This window comes from Mus caroli, chromosome 14 (genome assembly GCF_900094665.2).
Source record: "Mus caroli chromosome 14, CAROLI_EIJ_v1.1, whole genome shotgun sequence".
NCBI classification, from domain to species: domain Eukaryota; kingdom Metazoa; phylum Chordata; class Mammalia; order Rodentia; family Muridae; genus Mus; species Mus caroli.
This window is the reverse complement of record NC_034583.1, coordinates 57502569-57525312: the sequence shown is the minus strand read 5'-3', so window position 1 is coordinate 57525312 and position 22744 is coordinate 57502569. Positions and strand designations below refer to the sequence as shown.

The 22744-nt window shown below is 47.3% G+C and overlaps 1 protein-coding gene across 4 annotated transcripts; it reads right to left on the bottom strand.

Annotated features, from left to right (window-relative positions):
* Positions 1 to 5082: 5082 nt before the first annotated feature.
* Positions 5083 to 22515, bottom strand: Stmn4 (stathmin 4). Of its 4 annotated transcripts, XM_029468691.1 has the most exons (8): positions 22400 to 22492; positions 12293 to 12384; positions 11062 to 11157; positions 10391 to 10471; positions 9824 to 10032; positions 8698 to 8889; positions 8003 to 8055; positions 5609 to 5686 (listed from the first exon to the last, which is right to left on the bottom strand). In XM_029468691.1, the coding sequence occupies exons 2-7, from the start codon at positions 12303 to 12305 to the stop codon at positions 8035 to 8037; spliced, it is 612 nt and encodes a 203-aa protein (XP_029324551.1). In that variant the 5' UTR covers positions 12306 to 12384; positions 22400 to 22492; the 3' UTR covers positions 5609 to 5686; positions 8003 to 8034. The 4 variants fall into 4 exon arrangements, with proteins under 4 accessions (XP_021037800.1, XP_021037803.1, XP_021037802.1 ...); XM_021182141.1 differs by lacking the exon at positions 8003 to 8055 and having other exon boundaries at positions 5083 to 5686; positions 22400 to 22515; XM_021182144.1 differs by lacking the exon at positions 10391 to 10471 and having other exon boundaries at positions 5083 to 5686; positions 22400 to 22515.
* Positions 22516 to 22744: the final 229 nt, after the last annotated feature.

The following is a 22744-nucleotide window of genomic DNA, read 5'->3' as shown; positions in this document are numbered from 1 at the left end:
TCTCTCTCTCTCTCTCTCTCTCTGTCTCTCTCTGTCTCTCTCTCTCTCTCTCTCTCTCTCTCTCTCTCTCTCTTTCTTTCTTGCAAAATTCTCATTCATATCCTATGCTGTCTTCCTTAATTCATTTTGGCTAATTTTTTTTTATTTTACTGGAATTCATTAGTTTTGGTTAGTATCAATCTTCTGAGGTGGGCATGGAGATATACAACAGTAATCTGAGCACTCAGGGAGAGACCACTGCTTCTTACCAGATTATGAATTTGAAGCCAGTCTGAGCTGCACAGTAAAAACCTATTAGCATACATCCCTTGCATAGCAAGCATGGGGGCCTGAGTTCTACCCAAAGCTCTTTAAATAAAACAAAATAAATAAAAACATTCTTGAGTTCGTTCTATAACCCTTAACCCATTTCAGTGTCTTTGGAGTTGATAGAATTCTGAACTTTGGGAGGAGTCGTGTCCCCATGTTTTCATGTTTCCTCTATGTTCTTGTTAGAAAATACATACAATAGATTCCTGGTGGGCTGGTATCTCTTCCACTTCTAAGCAAGAGCCATTTTAGATGCCAGCCATCTCTTGATGTGTGCTGGCATATCATGCTGTCATGTTGAATATGTCAGGTGCATTTGGACTCCATAGTGTGTCACTCCTGTAATGTCTTCACTGGGGAAGTCACTATGTTCCCTTACTCTGCACTGTGTTGGTGCTTGAGTTTCCTGCTGCCCCTGTAGATTTCACAAGAGCAGAGGCATTTCTCCTAGATCAGGAAGATGTGCTGTAAGTGCGGGCTGTGCTCTGTCCTTAGTCCTCTAGACTTGTCCATAATATACAGTACAAAGGGCCGTGATCCCTCCTAACTAGGGTATCTATTCCTTTTCATGTTTCTCTCTGCTGTTGCTCTAGGAGTTGTTAAGGTTGTGTCTTTTACTGACTATTGTAATGCTAAGCAAATGGGCCCCCAAGACCTGGAATCTAGAGTAGCCCCTGTGACCCTGCCCCCAAGGTAATTCTGATTGGTAAATAAAGATGCCAATGGACAATAACCGGGCAGAAGAGACATAGGTGGGGGTTTGTGGGCTTGAAGGGAAGAGGAGGACCATGAGGAAAGAGAGTGCAGGAGGAGGCAGGAGAAGCACCCAGGGTTAAGAGTCAAGATAGCATGGCCCCGAGGGCTGCCTAATTAGAGCTAAGAGTCTCCCAGATGAAATATAGTAATAACTTGGAGTCTTAGATAGTAAGTAGATTCTATCAGCATGGAGGGTAGATATCTGTCCAGCTCTTGTTTGTTTAAAGGCTTATTGTAAATAGAAAGCTGTGAGTGTGTCATCTGGGAACTTAAATAACTAAGGCAGGGTAGAAACCTGGGGCCAGATTTCTACAACAATTACTACAACGAGGGATGGATGTGCAAGAGTGTGTCTCCACCCCACTCTTTCCTGTGCCTACTGAAGCTGGTTTACTGCCTTAGGGTTTTTAATCTCCCATATCTTTGGATTCCAGTATTCACTGAAGTTTAATGAGGGGAAGGCTGTGTACTGAGCAAGATATACTGATTCTTAGCTAAACTGTGGGAAAGCTGTTTCTATGTAAAATAATTTAGGCTTGGCATTAGATAATCATCAACAGGCTTCTAATATATATTTGGGAGCTGAATGGGATGCCCCTTGGTGCTCATCCACCATTCAGACTCCAGTCGTCCAAAGAAAACGCTGTTCTCTCTGCTTGCTTAAAGCAAAATTGCTGCCTCAGGATTATAGAGTGCTTACCATTGAAAGTCACTAGCTGAGGACCTCAGAACCACATGTCTCTTATAAACTCATCCTCCATCTGCTTCATCCCCTCCTGCCACATTTGATTTGTGGCCACTTTCACTGCAGGAAATATTTACTGGTGGCCTAGACTCTGGAAGATGTTCCATGATACACACATCTGTCCTGTGTCCAGGTCTTATGTCAAGGGCTAGGGATTGGTGAGGACTCAAGTTGTCATGGAGATGAACTTCGACCTTCTGCATAACCCTGATCAGCTACCTCTGATCTTTGGCATTCACATTTGTGCAAGTGTGTGCAGGTGAAGGTGCATGTTGGAGCTCAGAGAGCAACACCAGACATCTTCCTCAGTTGCTCCCCACCATACTTTTTGAGACAGTCTCAAACTGAACCTCCACTTTACCAATTTGGCTAGACTGGCCAGCCAATAAGCCTCAGGGATCTTCCCATCTCCAAATCCCCAGCGCTGCACCATGCCTGGGTTTTACATGGGTGCTGGGAAGCCAAACTCAGCTCCTCACGTTTATACATCCAGCAACTGAGCTGTCTCGCCAGGCTGTCAGCCACCTCAGATCTCCATCTTCTACAAGGAGCTTAAGGAAAAGGCTACACAAGTGGAGCTGTCACGTGACTGTTTTCTTCATCCTTAGCTCTCACTCACCTATCTGTAGGTCACCTTGATGTTCTTAATCCCAGTTTAGCCAAACATCCACTGCTAAGGACGCAAAGATTCCTAAACCTGGTCTTGTCTAATAGGTGAGATTAAGCAACAAAGTGTGTGTAACCAGAGTACACAAAAGCAGAATCTCTAGCAGAGTAGAGAACATAACATCCCAGCTGGGTTTAAAGGAACAGTTAGGAACCAAGCAAGGAAGGGAAGAACAACCCAAGCAAGGGACAAGCATATGGAAGGACAAGAGCATTGAGTGAAGGGCAACTGTCTGAGCATGGGAAGGGAACAGGGGAAGAGGAAGGGTTGAGAGAGCTAGCTCCTAGCCTTCGGTCCACAGAAGAGGATGAAGATGATGATGGAGTTAATTTGTGAAATGAGACCCTCAAGGCTATTCTCTTTTCTCTATTTACCAAGAAGAAAGCGAATCTGAAGCCACAGCCTCCACAGCAGCTTCCTGGAGCCCCTGAAGACTGCAGCCTAGACAGCCTGATCCTGTCTCCGAGCTCTTCCCAAAGCTGCAGCTTTCAATGTGTTCTTAGTTGTCAACCTGAGGAAGAAATGTGTCCTGTGTGGTGCCCTGGAAATATGGCCACAAAAGAAAAATTGATAATTTCCAGGAAAACACACTTTCATTCCTAAAACTTAATTTTGACGTGTTGTTTTCTGTTCTACTAGGAAGGACGGGAGGGAGAGAATAAGGGAAAGAAGGAAAAAACATACCAAGAAAGCCAAAAGTAAAACACCGAAAATACTCATTAACTGCTTGAAACCCAACATAGTGATTTATCATGGCCTCTGCCCTACTTAAAGCCTAACTCCCAAGACTCTAGGACCTCATCCAAACAGCCAGCCTTAGGGAAGACAAATGATGTTATAACAGCTACTGGTAATGAGAAAGCGAGCTGCCTTCCTCTTATCTGTTCAAATAGACCCTGCACAGATGGTCCAGGAAAGGCAGCCATGCAACTTAACTGCAAGAAAGGATCCCTTCCCTATATGGATTCCTTCCCTGTAAGGATCGACTCCTGCAAGGTCCCCTTCCCCATAAAGATCCCATCAGTATAAGAACACTTGCTATAATGAGTGACTCTTTCTGTGAGAATTTGCTCACTGTGCGTCTGTCCACAGTGTCTATTCTTTATTAAAACTTTTATTTATGTCAATTCTGGGCAGAAAATACTTTTCCTCTATGACTGTGGCTTTTCATTTCCAGCACAACAGAAGGAAAAGAAAGAAAAAGAAGCTGAGTGGGACCACAGAGTTGGTCTCACCACCCAGTGAGTCACAACTCAGTCTGAGAAACCCTGACTGGGGACTTGTGGCTTAGTTTAGATGAGCCAGAAAGCTGTACTGTGCGGTGACTAAAAATATAGACTTTGGGAACAAGCTGCAAATTCAAGACCTCTTCTCCCACTTACTATGTGTGGGAATTTGGGCAATCTATTTATGCTTTCTATGCCTCAGTTTCTTGTCTGGCTAATGGGAAGACAACAGCGGCTTTCTCCTACAGTTGGTACAAAGAATGAAGCCCCATTTGTGGGAAGTCTAGAAAATAGGCATCTAATAGGTACTGCCTAAAAGCTGCCAGCAACATCACCACCACCACCTTTGCCACCATCACCATCAGCATCATTGTCACCACCACTATCATCATCATCACCACCACCATCACTGCCATCTTTGTTCTTCCAGCTGTTCTACCCTAAACTGACCCTCACTTATAGTAGCACTGCCAAGAGAATATTAAGGCAACCGTAAAGAGTTTGTATACAAAGCTAAACAAAACCACATGGTGTTTAAGGCAAATTGTGGAGATGCCCTGGGATCTGGCTCATAAAGACTCCACATCACTCCTGCTTGCAGAAGAGAGTCAGAAGGGCTGTCCTCTGAAGCCCTGGTCTAGAGTCCTAGAGAGCATGGCCCTTCTGCTTTCTTCTAACAAATGAAATTTCTTCACTGGAGTTCTGTGATCTATCTAGACCCCAAGCCCTTGGTGAGGGTTTCTGCTATATCTGAATGGCGCTGTTCCCTCAAAAGTCATATATTAGACTTCATCCCCAATAATACCAGGTGGTGGAGCATTTAGGAGGGGATTGGGTCAGAGGTCTCTCCCCTCACAGATGGGGAAAATGCCGTTATAAACCAGGCCTTGTGGACCCCTGTCACACTTTTACCACAAGAGGACACAGCAAGAAGGTACTGTGTGTTTTCTTAACAGAAAGCAAACACCTTGATCTTAGCCTTCCCACCTCGGGAACTGTAAGCAGTAGATCCCTGTTGTTCATACATTACCCTGCCTAAGGTATTTTGTTATAGCAGCTACACAGGCTAAGAATGTCCTTCTTATAATGAATCCTTGGGACTGTACTAGGATGTGAGTCTACAGATAGGAAAGATGTCATCTCTTTTCTCATCAGCTCAGTGGCCTCCAGCCACTAAGGGACAGCCCATAACAGGGGTTTAGAAGAAGAAAGAAAGGCAAACCTCTCATCACTCCAGTGTCTAAAATGAACCAGCACACCGAATACCTAGATGGAAACATTAAAAGTTACCTGCTGTCTGATAGGTGGGAAGCCAAACTTCTAAAACACTCTACCCATCTGCAAAGAGCCAATATAGGAAATAAAAACACTGGAGACTCGAAGTAAATGTTTCATTGGTCATGATGATCAAAAGATGACAATGAACAGACGCACACAGACCTTATCCCACCCGCTGCAGGGCAGGTCTCACTCCATCCAGACGGGCTTGTCCTGCTGGCCCTGCAGCCACCACCCCGCCAGGACTCTGCCCTTCACGCTGAACTTCTACCCCGGTTCTCATCTTCTCTCCACTCGGAACCTGGAGGCCGGATGTCCAGGCAGAGCCATGAAAAGCGGGGGCCTTGGCCCAAGTCTGCAGTCAGTGGACAGTGTCACAATGTCCTTGGGCTCATCTTCACCTCCCTCTTCCACACTCTCACTGTCCCCTCTCCCACCCCATCATTGTTCCCCAGAAACAAATAGGATGGCTTCACTGGTCAATCTTTTACATGTACAAACACCAAAAGCAGAGGAAACGCCCCTTGGCCACCCCCCTCCCCCCGAACCCCAGTGCTGGGAGAGCAGCCAGCAGCCGAGGCTGCTGGAACCAGGTTGCTACGGGAGCTGTCCGGCTGTCCTGGAAACTTCCTTGGCCTCTGGGCTTTACCTGGAGGCCTCTTCCTTCAGCTCCTTGTTTTTCCGCACCTCCTCTGCGTGCTTGTCCTGGGGAGGAAGGGAGGGACAAAGGCGGGTCACACAAGGCTGCCAGGGGAGGACAAAGGGCAAGAGAATGGAACGCAAAAGATGGTCACCACGGGCAGAGCAGAGCTGTCAACGAAGGTATCCTAAGGGGAGGAAGGAGGCAAGTAAGACGCGGGACACAGGTGTGTAAGGCAGAGTACATGGACTGGTGAGTCCCCACGTTCTGCAGGGGACCCACCTTACAGTGACCCCAAGATACCCTAGGCTCTCTCTATCTCCACTGATCATTCTGGTGCTCAAAATGGTCACTTGACTAAACATAAGGGGCTGCTTAGGACAGCCAGCTTAGAAGGAACGGGAAAAGAATGATTCCGTTGCCAGCATCCCTGACACACCACAGATGTGTTATTTCTCTCCCATCTCTCTAGCGTCGTCTTAAATCTCTGACTGAAGGAGGAGGACCCTTGAGTTACATACTGACAGAGAACTGTTGGGAAATAGTGCTTGACTCCAGACAGTGGACTCCCTTACATGTGTTGGAAGACAACCTTCATTTGCTTTGTAGCATATTTCAGCCAAAAGACTAGATCTTCCTTCCCACCCCCAGCCAGCTGTGTGACCTTAACTGACTGTCTTATCTAACTGGGACTCAACTTCTTGAACCTTTCCAGAGGGACTAGAATGGGCAGCTGGCTCAGCTCTGAAACTGTGTGACAAGTGTCCACTCATGGGATCATGCCACACCTGCCTCCATGTGATTCCAGATCACTAAATAAATATCTGTGTCCTTGTAGGCTGGGAGCATATGTGTGTTTTTCTTCTTTATGTTTCCCAGTCCCTATTGTGAGAAACAAAAGGTACCCAATGATCCCCTCCCAGATTCCAGTGTTGCCACATCGGGTTGACAGATTAACCTGGAATAGAGCCACTGAGGCCACCCAGGTTCCTAAGATACACCCTCACCAACAGTTAGTCTTTCCAGCGGCCCTTAGAAATTCCGACAGGCTAAAAGCAAGGAGCAGTATGTCTGGTTCTCAAACTATGGTGTCTATCACATGACCTGGAGTCCACACAGAGTCAGACCTTACCCTTAGAGAGTCAGGCAGTAAGTCTGGGATGGGGTTTTTAGGCCTAGGAATTCTGGTTATGACCTACAACACAAGAGCTAGCATGGACAACATTGTTGATGCTGAAGGTGTCCCAGGTCTGGGGACAGAGGTGTGAGGGAGAGAGAAAAACATATACCTAGCTCTCAATCTTGCCTCCTGCCTCCTGCCTCCTTCCTCCTCCAGTGAGTAATTATGAGTGGAGATCAGGTCTCAGAGGAAAACTGTCCTCTCAAATATCTGATCTGGCATCTTGATTCTTAGCTTCTACTTGATGTACACAGCTGACATTCCACACACAACCTTGCCACTCTACCTCTGCCTCCACCTCTGGTTTCAAGTGAGTTGGCTATGCGGAGCCCTGGGCTTCTGGCCTCTGCTTGCCTGGTCTCTAGAAATCCCTTGCTGATAAAAAGCTAGTGAGAAAATACTGGGATGTTCCCTCTGAGCCAGGCAAGAAAGCAGCCACTTGGACAAGAGGCCAGGGCCAGCTTCACTGTTCGTATACCATGGAGATCTCTGTGAATCATTTGACCTCTGGAATGGTTTCCTTGTCTGAACTAAGAATGTTTGCCTTGTAAACTTGCGATAACCATGTTATGATAAAAATGAAAGTGTTTTATAAACAAATGTTCAAGTGCTCCAATACAATCTAGCTTTGTGATACGTTTTAAGCTGGGTCTATAAACCTATAACCTCTCCCATCCAAACTGTGGTTTCCTCAAGAATTTGCCTTGGGGTTGGGGATGTGGTTCTGTTGGCAGCTGCCTACCTTGCATGCACAAAGCCCTGGGTTTAAGCCCCACACCTGCATAGAACCTACACAGAACAGGCTGGGCAGGCTGTAATCCCTGCACTTGGAGGTGAAGGCAAAATGATAAGAATTTCAAGGCTATCCTCGGCTACATAGCCAATTTGAGGCCAGCCTGGAATACATGAGACCCACTATTAAAAAGTAAAGGCAATCTTAAATTTTCCTACAATATCTCACATTAACTGGAGAAGCCCAAGGTCATGCTCGGATTGTGACCCTCCTCTAAGGCACTCAGTGGAGAAAGAAGCCTTGCTGTTGTTCTTCGTGGAATTGAACATCAGAGCATGGGGCTGCCACCTACTGGCCAGCCTGTGCAGCTCACATGCCTGGATGAAGCCAGATCTTTCTGGTAACTGTTACCAAGGGCCTGAGGTTCTAGGTGGGTAGGCGGGAAGGAATAAGGACCACGCTGCTCACCATGGGACGAGGCCACCGATCGGTCCCGGGAGTCACCGCGCAGCAGGCGGCTCCTGGAAATAAAACACAGAGCTAAAGCTTCCCAGGAGCTGCAGGAGAAACTGAGGCAGCCTGGGACTCAGGGAATGAGGCCAGCATGTCTTCCAAAGAATGACACGGAGGACCAACCTCAGTCTCTCACACCGCTCATAGGCAGGTGACATTTGAGTTATTGACAAAGGCAGACTATTGAGGAAAACCTACTACCCTCTGGCCCTTATGAGGAGCTCTGGGGAGAATTCTGTATCCTGCTGTTCTGGCAACCAAGCTTTTATCCCTGGCTCAGAGCCACGCTCAAGTTATCATCTTTCATTAACCCAAATCTGCCCATTCAACGATGAAGCCAAAAGTGTGTAGACATGTGCCTTTCCTGAGATACTTGCACTGGACAGGCTTTCTCTAGAAAGAAGGGTGTAAGCTGGCTCCTGAGACAGTGAGAAATTTCTGTTGTAAAACCCTAGAAGATCCCCAGAGGCCACCCCAGAGTGTGATGTGAGCTTCCTGCCTATGATTTCCCAAATCATCCCCTTAGAACAATGAGGACCCTGCCTGGGAGAAGCATTTCCATTCCTGCAGAGGCTACTTCCTCCAGAGTGGTGTGTAGGTCGCACGTTCTTGCCATGGAAGGAGCCTCCTGCCAATCCAGCATGGATTACCTTCTCTTGCAGCCGCTCCAACATGGCAGCCAGATGGGCCTCCCGGTTCTCCTTATTGGACTCCATCTTCTGGGCCAGCTTCTCTTTTGCCATCTTGATGAAGTTATTGTTTTCCTCGATAGCTTTCTGGATCACCTCTCGCTCGTGCTCTCGTTTCTCCGCGAGGTGTTTCAGGAGTTCAGCTTCCTGGTACTAGGGCAACACAAGAAAGAGAAAGACCCTTTAGGTTGAGGAAAACCTTTCTACCATCACAGCTTAACAGTGCCACACTCGGATGAGATGCATTCCTGAACCTGGTCCTCTGTCGCAGAAGCAGAGAGCTGGGACCACCTGCAAAGCTTTCCATCATCTTTGACTTTAGTGGCCCTTTCCTAAATAGCTTCTGGATCTCTTCTCTCATTTTCCTCATCCATTCTTCTGCTCATTCATTCACAAGTACTAAGTGATCTTATATGAACTTCAAGACCCTCACAACTCCAGACACCAGGAAAAGGAGAAAGTTAGCCTAGTAGAAGTAAACATGCATATTAATAAATAACAGAACCCAGATGTGTGTGTGATAAATGCCATGGATATAAAGGGAGGGACCACACAATTAAATGGAGAAAGCTATTTTTTTCTTTTATCTTGAAAGATGAAGAAAGGCTCACATTAAAATGCATCTGAGCTGAGGGGCGGGGGAATCAATGGGGAACAAGGACGCTGCATACAAAGCCAGCTCTGAGAGGACTATGACACCTTAGCCATTAGCCAAACTATAAGCTCACCCAGTGTATACTCATAGTTTTGTCTCCTTCAGGTGGTGTCTTAGTCTGCACCAGTGGTTCTCAACATGTGGTGGTACATTTCAGATAGTTGCATACAATCCATAACAGTAGCAATATTATAATTATGAAGATATGAAGAGCAATAAGGTACATTTATGGTGTGGGGCGGTAATCATAACATGAGGAACTGTATTAAAGGGTTGCAGCACTAGGAAGACTGAAAACTCCTGGTCTATGCCCAGCACTCGGGAGGTGCTCTCTAAATATCCTTCCCACTCCCACTGGGATGGGACAAAGAGATATGGGGCTGCACGTCCTGCTCACGATGAGATGGGAGAAAGAGACATGCAGCTGCTAACCTTCCTTCGCTCCTCTGCTGCTTCTAGCTTCTTCTGGATCTCTTCTAATGATGGGTCTCGCCGTCTTGGGAGGGAGGCATTAAACTCGGGCACCCCGTCAAAGGAAGGTGGCTTCAGGATGACTTCAAAGGACTGGCCCGAGGTGCACTTGTTCAGCTCGATGACTTCCATATCAGAGATGACGCACCAGTTCAGGTCTACTGTATCTGCTGTGGAGGGCAGAGTTGGGGCTGCTCACCTTCTGAGGAGCAGCTGGGGCCCCAACAAGCATGCAGACATGCACACAGACACAGGGAAGCTGGGAGTCCCAAGGCACACCAATGACTAGGGGGCTGGTTGATCCTGAATATTGGATCCTAAGGTCAGTGACTTTGACAGAGTAAGGTTTGAGGATTCCCTGGGCAAGGATCCCAGGAACTGTGATTTGTGATAACAATCACAGCAACACCACCTGCTGTTGTTCCTTGCTGATGACAGACACCAGATCATTTCACCCACCCTCACCCCAGCCCCTCCTTGCCCTGTCCCTCTGATGGCCTGTGGACCTCACCCCTGGCTCCGGCCTACCCTGTTCTCTTCTTTCTCTCCAGTCAGCACTGCCTTTCCGCTGGCTTTGACCTTTCCTCCTACACTGTCTCCCACACCAGCCTAAATGGAAAAAACAGTCTCAGGTCATCCAAACACCCATCTCTCTTATTGACAGACCAAACCCATCCCTGCCTTGCAAACAGAAATGAAGAGATGACCTATCTGTCCCCTGACCACTCCTCCTGAGAGCATGGCAATCCAATACTCTCTGATAGGTCTTGAGACTCAGACAGCACCACTGTCACCATCCAGGCTGGAAGTGCTTGCTATTCCTGCCTTGGGCCTGTCTGGGAGCATCTCTATCTGTCCCTAGAAGCCCTGGTGAATACACCAAGTTTTCTTTTCTGTTCTGTGTCTCCATGAACAGAATCTCAGAACCTGTGTCTGGCTTATCCTGGCATCCTCTGCAGCGTCAAGGAATGTGCAAAAGGGACTCTAGGAGCAAGTGCTCCAGGATGACCCAATCCAGATCCCCAGTGGCTGTCTGGCATCCAGACCACATCCCCTGGGCTCAGACCCCTCAGGCTCTGGGAAATAAGACACACTATGACCAAGACAGTTGTATGAGATAGGAGTCAATGGGGGGACACCCACAAACACAGGACACAGAAGCCTCCGCCCTTTCCTATCCCAGCCGAGCCCCCACTCACCTTCATATTTGTAGGATGATTTATTCAGGGGATCAGACAAGAAGCAAGAGCAGAACAGAGACACTAGTGGGAGTTCCTTCATCTTCTCCTTATAGGCTACAAGAGAGCACACCAGTGACAATGGGTCCATCAGTCCCAGAAAACAGCACTTCTGTGAGTCAGCTCAGACTTCCTGGCTCCCAAGCCTGGGCCACCTCACACTTGAAATTTGACATTCTCACTCACCCAAATGACCCTATCCTCTGTTACTACCAAATGCTAAATACTCTCAAGTAAAGATCCCAAGAGCTGCCCTGACCCTGTCCCTCCATCTCCTACTCCCACTCAAGGATAAACCAGGGCTTTGATACTAGCTTGTAGGAAATCTATACTTCATTCTTGTGAAAGTACTTGAAATTTCTGCCTAAGGGGTAAACAGATTAATAGAGAGACTTCATTGCTACTCTCCTTAAAGTCCAGGCCCACTGTAGAAGGGGTCAGGCTGGAAGTCTCCTCAAATCTTCCCAGCACAGGCATCAAACCAGGGAGAAGCTGTCCACAGAGTAGAAATGTACCCTTGACATGATTGAGTCTTTCTGGAGGTCACAGGTCATCATGGGGGCCTCTGCAACTCTGTCCCCATTGCACTGTGTTTTATTTATAATATAAAAGACTCCCCCAGTACATAGGCCAGTGTTCATTTTCTCTTACAAACTTGAAGGCATAGTTTCAAAACTATTACAGAGGCATTGTTTTAAAATTAAATAATACACATGGAGCAAATGAGAAAGAAGAATTCAGTTGTGATCCCACCCACCACTCATAAATGACTTTGCCTCTTGGTTTCTCTGCCCTTTCTTTCTGTACATTTATAGATGCACACATACCTAAAGAAAGAGGGCTGGAGAGCTGGTAAAATGTTTGCCTGCAAACACAAGTTCTGAGGCACAGCATTCACATGGAAAAGCCACTGAGGAGGCAGGAATAAGAAGATCCCTGGCACTAAGGTCAGCCTTATCCACATGCTTCAATCCAATGAGAGACCCTTTCTTTTAAAAAGGAAGACAGAGGGATCTGGAGAAAGGACATCTGAGGTTGTCCTCTGATTTCTACATGCATTTGAACACACATGTAGGCCATGCACATATGTGTGTGTGTCACACATACACATGCACCTTAGTATACACATGAAGAGAGAGAAGGGGGATGGCTTCTGTTATGGTGTCCATCACTGACTGGTGCATGTACCTACCTGCGAGGGTCATGTTGGCTGGAATCTGGTGGCTGGATTGACCAAAAGTCACAGGGGAGTGTTTATCACCAGCTCAGAACTGGATCACAGCCCTAAGAAAGAGAGAATAATTCACATTGACAGGCTCTTACCATAAAGATTGTCTTTTTAAGCACTGAGGGAATCTTGGGGATACCGCATCTGCTATGACCTACAGGCCCTCTCCTCTCCAACTTTCACTTTCCCCTCCCCCTCCTCCACATCTGCCTAGGCAGGTTCAGATCACACAACGATCCCTTTCACAATTTACTTGAGGCACTGGACATAGAAATATGGGTTTCCCCAACTTTACTTCTTAGGGGCTTTTATCTGTCCCCCTGGGCAGTGTAATAGCCTGGCTCAAGGTCAGGGTGAAGATGAGAGGCAAGGCCTCAGTCAAATTAGTCTGGAAATGTTTATAAATTAAATAGCTGTCTAAACTTCTCCACCCCAGACCTCCTTCCAGCCAACTCTGAGAGGAGGCTAGTAGGAAACCCACTTTGAGATACCCTCCTACTTCATCTTCTAGGAACCACCAGCTTGGTTCCTTGGATCCACTGAAAATGACCCTGGACCATGAGAGGAGACACACACACACACACACACACACACACACACACACACACACACACGGAGGTATACCATCATAATAATTACGTTAGTGCAGAGACATACATGGGCATGTGGGGTCCATCTTAGGACTGGAGACAAGAATCTCTCCTCAACAAGAGGCTGAGGGGTCTAAGGGGACCCTGAAATGAGCCTTAAAAGATGAGACAAGGAGGAGAGCTGCCAAGTACACCCTGCGTGGAAGCAGGGATTGCTCTTAAGCTGGTTGGCGCTAGACCTGGATATGGCAAGAGAGAAGAGGACCAAAAAGAGATAGGAAGATCAAGAGAGGAGCATCTGTGAGTACTTAGGAGAGGGGAGGGGACAGGGCTCCACTGACAGCCAGTATTGAGTGCTTGGCATAAAGACCGCTTAATGCTTGGCCACCTTTAATGGTCACTGTGCCAACAGAGAGTGATGTGAGCCAGGAGGCTACTACTACTTTGTTCTCAGAAAGATGAGATCCCTGCCTTTATATAGCAAGTATGCCTGCCCTCTGAGGGTCATGTAGATAGGAGCTCCTGGGCCAGCAGTGGGCTCAGTTCTAGCCTCAAAATTAGACTAGTGCAGAGTTTATGCTAGGTGATATCTCACCCAATTACTGGTCATGTCGCATACCCAGACCTGTGATTCTAGTCTCATTCTGCACAGAGCTGCACCTGTGAAATGGGACAAGTTCTGGCCCAGCACCCAGGAAACACCCTTCCTCTGCCCCCTGCATTGGGGTTGCTCTTGCCAGCCCTGCAGGTGAGGATAACTCCCCCTTTTGTCAAGGCTAAGAGAGAGTAAATGAACCCAGGCTTGAAACAAGATCAACTGCTCTTAGAGGGCTCTGTTCTCTATTTTGAAGCCAAAGATCCTGCCAGGGCCTTCTTCTGCCAACACAATAGGCCTTTTTTCCATGGTGCCAGGCTGGTTCTGATGGTACCAGTGAGTCCCTGAATATGGAGCCAGGCCTGCTGCCTGAGAACAAAGTCCTTGATCATGGGATTGGCATTCATTTAGGTCCAAAGTGATTGAAAAAACTGGGGTGACTTGATGAGAAACTTTCGCCAGGGGAGGCAGAGACCTAGGACATTGGATGATGGGTCAGATGGGGGCTGGGGTGTAGGAACAGGGAGAAGAGGAAGAAAACACGTATCTGAGAAAGAAGAGAAGTGAACAGGGACAGCTGTGAGGGAAGGGGCCCGTCCTCAGCCTGGGCTAGAGTGACAAGACCCTACACACATGAAACACTTTCAACTCTCTCCCAGTTGACCTTCACGTGAGCCTGAGTTGTGCATATGTGACAAACGCCACCATCTTTGCATTCAGGTGAAGAACTTGAGGCCCAGAGCTGTTAAGATACCTGCCTAGGCTCACAAAGCTCTAAAGTGGTCAGCCTGGGTCCAGACCCGGATCTTCTGAATTGGAAGCTCTTCTCCAGAGGCGAATGGAAGAATGAGATGCCTGCTGCTTGTCCTTCATGGCCCCAAGGATTCAAAAAAAAGCCAGTCTAGCCTGGAAGTGGGAGGGAATTTTTCTTTCAACTATGTATAGAAGTATTTTCCATATGAGAAAACCTCAGCTATGAGTCATGGGAACACAGAATGATGGAGAGCCAGAGAAGAAAGACCAGGACAGGGAATGGGGTAGTGGGATGGGGTGGGGTGACAAGGGGTCAAGGAATTTGTCACAGATCTCAGCACTGTGAGGTTCTAAGCTGCACAGTTAAAACTCAAAGTCACAGGACATTCATTTCATTATACACTCACCCCAAGCATCACAGTTGCCTTTTGGGGGGATAGAAATGCTCTTCCATAGATGAAGATGTCAAGGCTCAGAAGGATAAGGTGACATTTCCAAGCCCATTCCATACCCTGGGTTGATTAAATAGTGTGCACATACCCTAACATTGTGACTATTGTTTCATGTGAACAAAGGACCACTGTCAATGTGACTGATAACTTCAAGATGAGAGCATCCCTGACTCCCAAAGAGGGGCTTATGACTGACACGTGATCAAAACGATGTGGTCATAAGCCAAGGAGTGCCTAGAGATTCTTGAAGCCAGAAGCTGCAGGGAAGGATTCTCCCTAGAACCTTTGAACAAGTTGACTTTGAACTTTCATTACCCTTCTGTGTGCTGGGGGGTATGTGTCAGCCCCAATATTCTCAGTACAGGACAAACCCAAAGTTCAAATCCATGATGCCGCCACTGCATCTCAACAGCTAGTTCTTTTACATTGTCTGATTAACTCCTCAATATAATCTGTGTGATTGGACCCATAAATGGGACCCTTCAAAAACTCTCCTGATAGAATATCATTTCTATTTTAGTCAAGACTCAAGAGGCGCTCTGAGTGAGACAGGTTACAGAAGATACCACAAGTGAAGCTTTCTAGAAAGCACAGCAATCCAAAGCAACTTTAAGCCCCTGGGGAGGTGACAGTCACAGCAGGGAGCCTGGCTGTCCTCATTATTAGCCTGTGGCATCAGCATATGGTAGCAGCTAAACAAATATACCACCCTCAGCCCTCTGCCTGTGGTGTGGCTCCTGCTTATTATCTTTGGTCATGTCATCTTGTCATAACAGCACACAGCCTAGAGGTAGGGACTGCTGGGTGTGCCTACAGCTGTGAGGAAGAGGAGGGGGAAGGGTTACACCACAGGTCAGAGCACAGAATGCTAGAACTCACAGATGAAGAAGTAACAGCAGCCATCGGGGGTGGGGGTGCGGGGGGAGGCAGAGTCTACCTATCAGGAAGAGATGCTGCCCCAGATCTCAGGCAGCTGAGCATCAGAGCATTAGCTGAGCCATGCTAAGCACACTCCAAGCCGATCCTGAGCCTCTTCCCATGCTTACAGTTGAGGTAGAATCTGACCCCAGCCCTTGAGCAGGAGATCGCTGACCACACACTAAGCTCTAAAGGTCAGTGTGACACAGTCACTCAGCAGTCACTGCAGAAATAACAAGGGCTCAGCATGGTGGTTTCTGGGCTCCTGCACGGAACATGTCATAAACCGGTCGGTCAAAAATAAGAGACTCCTGACCACCCAGTTCCCTTGCTGCAGGGACTGAGCCAGGGTAACAGGTGTTAAGAGGACTCAATTATCTGCTGTCAAAATCAAGAAGACAGCTTGTCCCAGGTTGGAGGGGAACCATTATGCAAGTTGGGCTCCTTGTGCCTAGAAGCATGCATGCTTTGGATCTTGGCTGTGTTGAAGTGTGAACTATGCATATTCAGGAACAGAGAGGAACCCATGGGGCCTCGTGTAGACTGCCTTGAACACCAGGATAAGAGCAGAAAGATAGAAGACAGACACTTCCACACTAGGGGAGTTTATACCTATTCCATTTTCAAGCTATTGGCATGTTTTCAGTGGGAACAGAGATGGATGGTGATGTTCCAGAAGAGTCGCAACTATAGCTCAACTTAATCTAAGATAATGAGGACATCAAAGTTCAGCAAAATTGGGTAGATTGCACCAGTTGCATAGGTTGTAAGGTGCTGAGCTGGGAGGTGAGTTTATGCATGCTTCACTGGAATGTCTGTCTCTGTTTGCAGGATCTAACATTATTGCCAAGAAGTGTATATGGTGGTCCCAGCTTAGGGACGAGGCTAGGAAGCATGATTGGAGGCCATGGCAAGGTTCAAAGTATGAAGGACCTACCTAGACTGAGTCACACCCAGCAGTGTTGTCCCATTGTAAACTGATCCTCACACAATGCCAGCATCGAAGTGGCTATGTCCAGAAGCACAGATAATCACACTTTTCTGTTGCTGGGTTAAATAAAACACTAGCATATTTAATAATCTAAATCTGTGACTTATACCATGCAACCAGGCAGCTAAGAACACAATCAGACACAGCAAAGGAAGCAAAATAGTGAAGAGGCAGAGTCAAGGCTGTTGACTGGAAAAGGGACCTTCCAGCAGGAAGAGAGAAGAAAAGATGGCTAGATCGGAAAGATGGAGCCTTTCATATGCTATCAGAGGTAAACGAGCAATCACAGGGCTGATAGTTCCCCATGAGGAGCATATGAAACTTCCCTGTGACATCTAGATAAGGACTGCTGTGTATAGTGAGAAGAAGCCAGGTAGGCCCAAGGTACTGCAATGCACATGACTACCTACATCTGTCCCACTCATAGTGTCAATCCCGTGCTCACTGAGGACAAGAGATCCTGGGGTTACACAGTGAGCAGTTGGTACAGGAGAAAACAGAGTGTGGTCCCAGTGTGTGAGCCTTTTCCTTTTGTTCTGGACCCTTTCCCTTCCTGGGCCCTTTCCATTTCTTGAATGAGACAACAGCCCCATTAGGGTCTGTAGAGCTTTCCTCAGTATGGAAATGGGTGTCCAAAAGGAATGCTGCTATAGGATACTGTGGCAGAATTTCTAGGCTTTCTGGGATCAGGTGATGATCTAGAACCACAGCAGTGTTCTGGGTACTCTAGTGAGATATGGTCGTATGTGTCCAGCCCTTGAGTATCTCAAACTGGCCACACAGTAGCCAGATTGGGCAAGTACTTTGTCTCGGTGAGAAATGCCCAGCTACTGCCTCTGGGCTGTGTAGAAATCCACGTGGACTCTTTCTAAGGGATCAGCAGTTAATGCACGTCCGAGTGGTTTAAATAGAGCTGTCTCTGGCAAGGGTTCTACAAGACAAATATAGGGACTCTGGCTCGGATTCAAGATGGGAACTTCGTGGGCGTGGGCGTAATGAATTCTAGCCTAGCTCCTCTAACCACAAGAGTGCAGAAAGAGGCCATTCCAGGCTGACACTACTCTATGTCCTGATGCTCTCTGTGCTGTCCAGTGACTTCAGTGTCACACATCTCCACTTCTGGCTGGAATAATGTTCCCACAGAGGAACAGCCAGCCTAACTGATTTCCTTCTAGCCTTGGTTCTGATTGGCAGTGTGTGTTTTATTTGTATTTAAAACCAAAAGATGATCTATACAAACATTCAAAGCTATGAGGGCAGGGCACTTCTCATATACTGTGGTTTTCATTCTTTCCACACTATTTCTTGGACAGTGAGTACTGTGCTAAGTCCTTCCTTAAGTACTCAACTAGCCACAGATAGTTTGATGGTGGACAGAAACTGAGTGTGGTAGGGCCTCGGGGAGTTCTGCTGGACCTCTGTTGCCTCCTGTTGGTCCACACAGGGCCTGTATCCTCAAGGGAGAAGGGATGAGAGCACCACCAAGGATGGACAAGTAGGGAGTGCACAGGAGACCTGGCAGAGAAAATACGGTTTGAGCGGCTGGCTTAGGGGGTGGGGGGAACGGTCACTGCTGAATCACCCGTTGAGTGTTTCTAAGGGCTCCAACAGGAACTGGTGCCAGGCCCATGGTCATGAACTCCTAGAGTACATAACAGACATCGAAAGGAAGCTTCAGGTGCATTCTGAGGACACTTGACCTGCCAACCCTGGAGCCCTGAGTCTGCAAAGACCTCAGAGCTCCAACAACCACTCTGAGAGGCAAGACGCGGATGGGGAACCACAGCCGGAAAACCTACATCCCCAAACAATGCATGGAGAGGGGACATCTTGGGCTATTTTTATTCCCAGTTCGATATATGCAGAGGAATCCATGCCAAAAGTTAAGTTCTGGGCAGGAGCTCCCATTCAGGCATGCTAGCTGAGATGCAAGAGTGTGACCCGGACACAGGGTAAGGCCCTGGGGTCAAGGACACTTGCAGGCATCTATGGGGGAAGCATCACTCCTGGCCTCACTCCTAACAGCATCAATGCAGACAGCATACACGGTGTATCACACATTTCCCAGTACATACATATACGTCCCTTTATACACAGCACCGCACGACATTAATGTTACACATCAGGAAAACCCATAACAGAGAATCAATCACTCCCGAAGTCTGCGACTTCATCCTTTCAGCGTTTCACTCCAGGAATTCTCTTCCCTACCCTTAAGTTTATTACATAGTTGTAATCACTTCACCCTGAATCCTGCAATATAGCCACCAGACACCCATTTACAAGAGGATCACCCATGGGAGGGAAGAGGAACAAAAATACCCTCCCCCTTCCCTGCCAGTTTTTTTAAGCATTTTTTAAAGCATTTAGACTTTTACATTCCAGTTCTAACAGGAAGGAGGAAGCCATAGAGATCTATGCGTCCACCCACGCACATATGTCCCTACCCACTCCCCCTACACACATGCATTCCCTTCTTGACAAATCCAAGAATCTCTTCCATCCATTACAGCTCTATGTCCCCTCCCATGGGGTCTGCTGTCTGAGGCAGGGTATGGAAGTGCTGAGAAGATGGACAGGTCTGAAGGGGCAGAAGGGTGCATTGGCTAACCTGATTCCACAAGGAAGGACCCAGCACAGAAGGGTATGGAGCAGAGAACTGAGTTTCTGTGAGATATTGCGGGACCGGGTCTTGAAGTCCTAGTCAAGTGGGACACAGAGTGGATCTTTGTGTTTCAGGGAAAACACACACACACAAGGTTTTCTTGGGTGATGATCTTAATCATTCAATATCCAGGTGAGCACTAGGACCTGGTGCGTGCCTGACAGCATTCTACCACTGAGCCACATCTTGAAGGCTCCTTCCTTCTTGCTTGTTTTAAATACCAACTAACCCAGTTCCCTCCTACAAAGCAAATATGGTTTATGGGATAATCACTTAGACCTTAGATTCCTCTTTTCTTTTTCTTTTCTTTCTTTCTTTTCCTCTTTCTTTTCTGGATTTTGTTGTTGTTGTTTGTTTGTTTGTTTGTTTTGCTTTGTTTGGGGGGAGGGGTTGCCAAAATGAAATCTATATTCACTACCAATCCAAACAAAAGCAGAAGACACTCCCACTTCCCTGAATCCCTTCCTTCTGAGCTGCAGAAAATATGTTCCAAGAGGTTCCTTGGGCATCTGGAACCACAGACAACGGCGAACTCTCCGTACACCATACCCCAATTCTATACTACTTAGAATAAAGTTGAATCTATACAGAAGACACAGTTAAAGAGCAACAACAGTAATTATTAAATTAAAAAAATGAAACATATTGGTAAAAAGTTACTTTAAAACTTCTGAATTGTTTTTTTCCCCTAAAAATTTCCCTTGAATATTTTGGGGTGTATTGGATCTTGGGTAGCTGAGACAAAGGAAGGCGAAACCATGATCAAGGGGGACAAGTGTGGTATGTCAGTTCAACAGTGTGCTGGATGTGGGCGCTTTAGTAATACTTCAGATCATGGTACGGCCCTGAATAAACACCTCTCTGGTTCAACAAGACTGGGATTTGTTGTAACTCTGGGTCATCTAACTGTAGGTAGAAGCAGGGGCATACAGTTTACAATATGGATGGAAACAGAGGACATCATACCAAGTAAAATAAGCCAGGAAATAATGTGCCATTCCATTGCTGTGGGGCACCTAGCAGAGTGATGGCTGTCAATCAGGCGTAATGGCAGTTGCCACTAGGGAGTGGACATTGAACAGGTCCACTGTCTCAGTCTGCAGGATGAAAGGACTTCTGGACATTGCATGGACAACAGTGTCCACTCAGACACTGATGATGTAGATGGACGTTTTCTTGTTGGTTACATTTTAATACAATCAAAATTTTAAAAATCTTTAACTGAAAGCAAAAAAAGAAAAAAATATGTTCAGCCTGGTGAATTTTCCATGAAAATGTAGGCTTGGGGCTAGAAGAGAGAAGCAGACGTCACTTAGCCTGATGATTCTCAACTTTTTATTGATTGGAATCCACCTTAAAAGCTAGATTTTTATCTCATGATCCAGCATATGAATGCCACAAGAATACACATGTGTATTTGGATAGCAACACATTTATACACAAATATACATCTAGCTAAAGATATAGAATTAAAATAGGCACAAAAAAAAACCCCACAAGCCATTATACAAGGTGTGTTCTGCCTTCCCCCAAACCACCCCACCCACTCTGTCCGGTCTAATTGTATTTTTTTAAATATCAGTTACATTCTACAAAATTGATTTCATTATCCTAGTTAGATTTCAGTCTGCAGTTCAAAGACCCTGGTCTGACTTAACCTTCACAGTAATATAAAGATACCTAGTATCTCTCTGCTGGGTGTCATCCAGCCCCCACCCCCACCCCCTGATGCTGTCAGGTCAGGGATGGGGCTCTCACTTCCCACAAGGCAGCAGGCTCTGTGATGGACCCACCTAGCAGGTCACTTCCCAGTTGTTCCAGATGGGTGGAGTTGGGGAAAAGAAGTCTGGAGCCAGCTAGAGGGATCTCAGCAGCTTAGGAAAGGACCAAGAACACAGCTTTATCCACAGGCAGGGAGCAAGGTGGGCTGGCGGCATGGAACTGGGTGGCTGTGGCTGCCTTCCGGCTGTACATTGACCTGCCCCCTTTGTCTTTGCTTCCCTCCACCACTATCATTATTTCCACATCTGGTGCATGATCTCATCTCCCAAGCACCCATCTGAGGGAAAACTCCCACCCCCCCCCCAGGGGACCCAACCTTAGGGGAGACAGATTCCCACACATTCCATCTCTACCCTTCCCCCCTCAGAACTCCAGCAGGTCACCATCAGGTCATCCCATCTGCTGCTTGGTGTTGGGGTATAGGATATCCCTGTCTGGGGTCTTCAGAGGGTGACCTAAAGCTGTCTGACCTGTCCTCTAAGGTCTCCCCAAGAACTGTCCAGGTTGAGGACAATGAGGCTCCTCCACACCTGGGCAGATATAATTTTCCTGGGAGATATAAAACAAAGACAGCGCTGCCACGTGGGAACACAGCTATCGGGTGGACATCAAAGCTCTGGGTCACTGTATGTGGAGGTGAGGGGATGCTAAAACTCCTGGCTGGGGTTGTGGGCTGAGCCTGAAGGGGGCTAGCTGTGACTGGTCAAGATCAGAGAGCCTGGGTGTGGCAGTCCTGCAAGCTTGCATCCTCTGCCTTAGAGCCAGTTGCTGAGCCAGTTAGAATTAGGCTAACCTCAGGGTGGGGCGGGGCAAGGAAGAGGGGATGATCTCACTGTATCCTTAGGGCCAAGAGAGAAAAAGCAAGACTGCACAGAACTAAGGAAGAAAGACAAGACAGTGCCGAAAAGCAAAAACAACAAGAAGAACAGATTAAAAATTCACAGAGTTTCATCCACTGAAATAGGGTTTTCAGTCAGAGCAGCCCCAGAGGAAGCCAAGCTCCAGCAAACCTTCCTCTCCCAAAACCAAATATTTTTTTTAAATGAAGAAATAACTCAGCTTGAACCTCCGACATATCCCACTCATCTGGAACAAAAATGATGCCCTGAGCCCACTCTCGCCCCTCTTCAAGCGCCATCATTTTGCCTCACCCTGCTTCCCCCCAGAATTTGACAAAGTTTAATCCACTCAGTGAAACCAAAGGCAACACAATAGACAGCAGACCCTCCGGTTTCTCTCTCCTCTGTGGCTGCTGTTTTGTTTCTTTTGTTTAAAACCCCCGCCCTCACCCCACCTCCGATTGTCCATATCTCAGTTCTACTTACCTGCAGTCCGGTTTCCAAAGCGAGCTGTTCTCTTCTCACTCCTTCAATTAGTGGTACCCTGGGCTTCTCTCAACATCAGCACCACTGCTGGGCTCTCGCCATGACATCACCTCCGAGCTCCCTGATTGGCTAGCGGTGGGTTGCTTGGCAATTGGACAGTCTCCTTTGGTGGAGCCGGGATTGCCTGAGTGAGTAACTCTTAGAAGGCTGGGGAGTGGAAGATGATGTCAGACAAAGAGCCTGCTCGCCCCCCTCCCAACCCCCGCCCCACACGCACCGGCTGCCTGTGGGGCTGGGGAAGCAGAAGGGGAGAGGATGACCAGGAGTCAGGAGAGGGTGTGGTAT

Bases quoted from the DNA above. Each gene is read 5' to 3' on its own strand.
- Stmn4 (XM_021182141.1), bottom strand. The intron at 8,890-9,823 runs GTTAGCAGCTGC...GTGTTGCCCTAG, and splicing joins CAGCAGAGGAGCGAAGGAAG to TACCAGGAAGCTGAACTCCT. The intron at 5,687-8,697 runs GTAATCCATGCT...CTTCCTCCCCAG, and splicing joins TGGAGCGGCTGCAAGAGAAG to GACAAGCACGCAGAGGAGGT.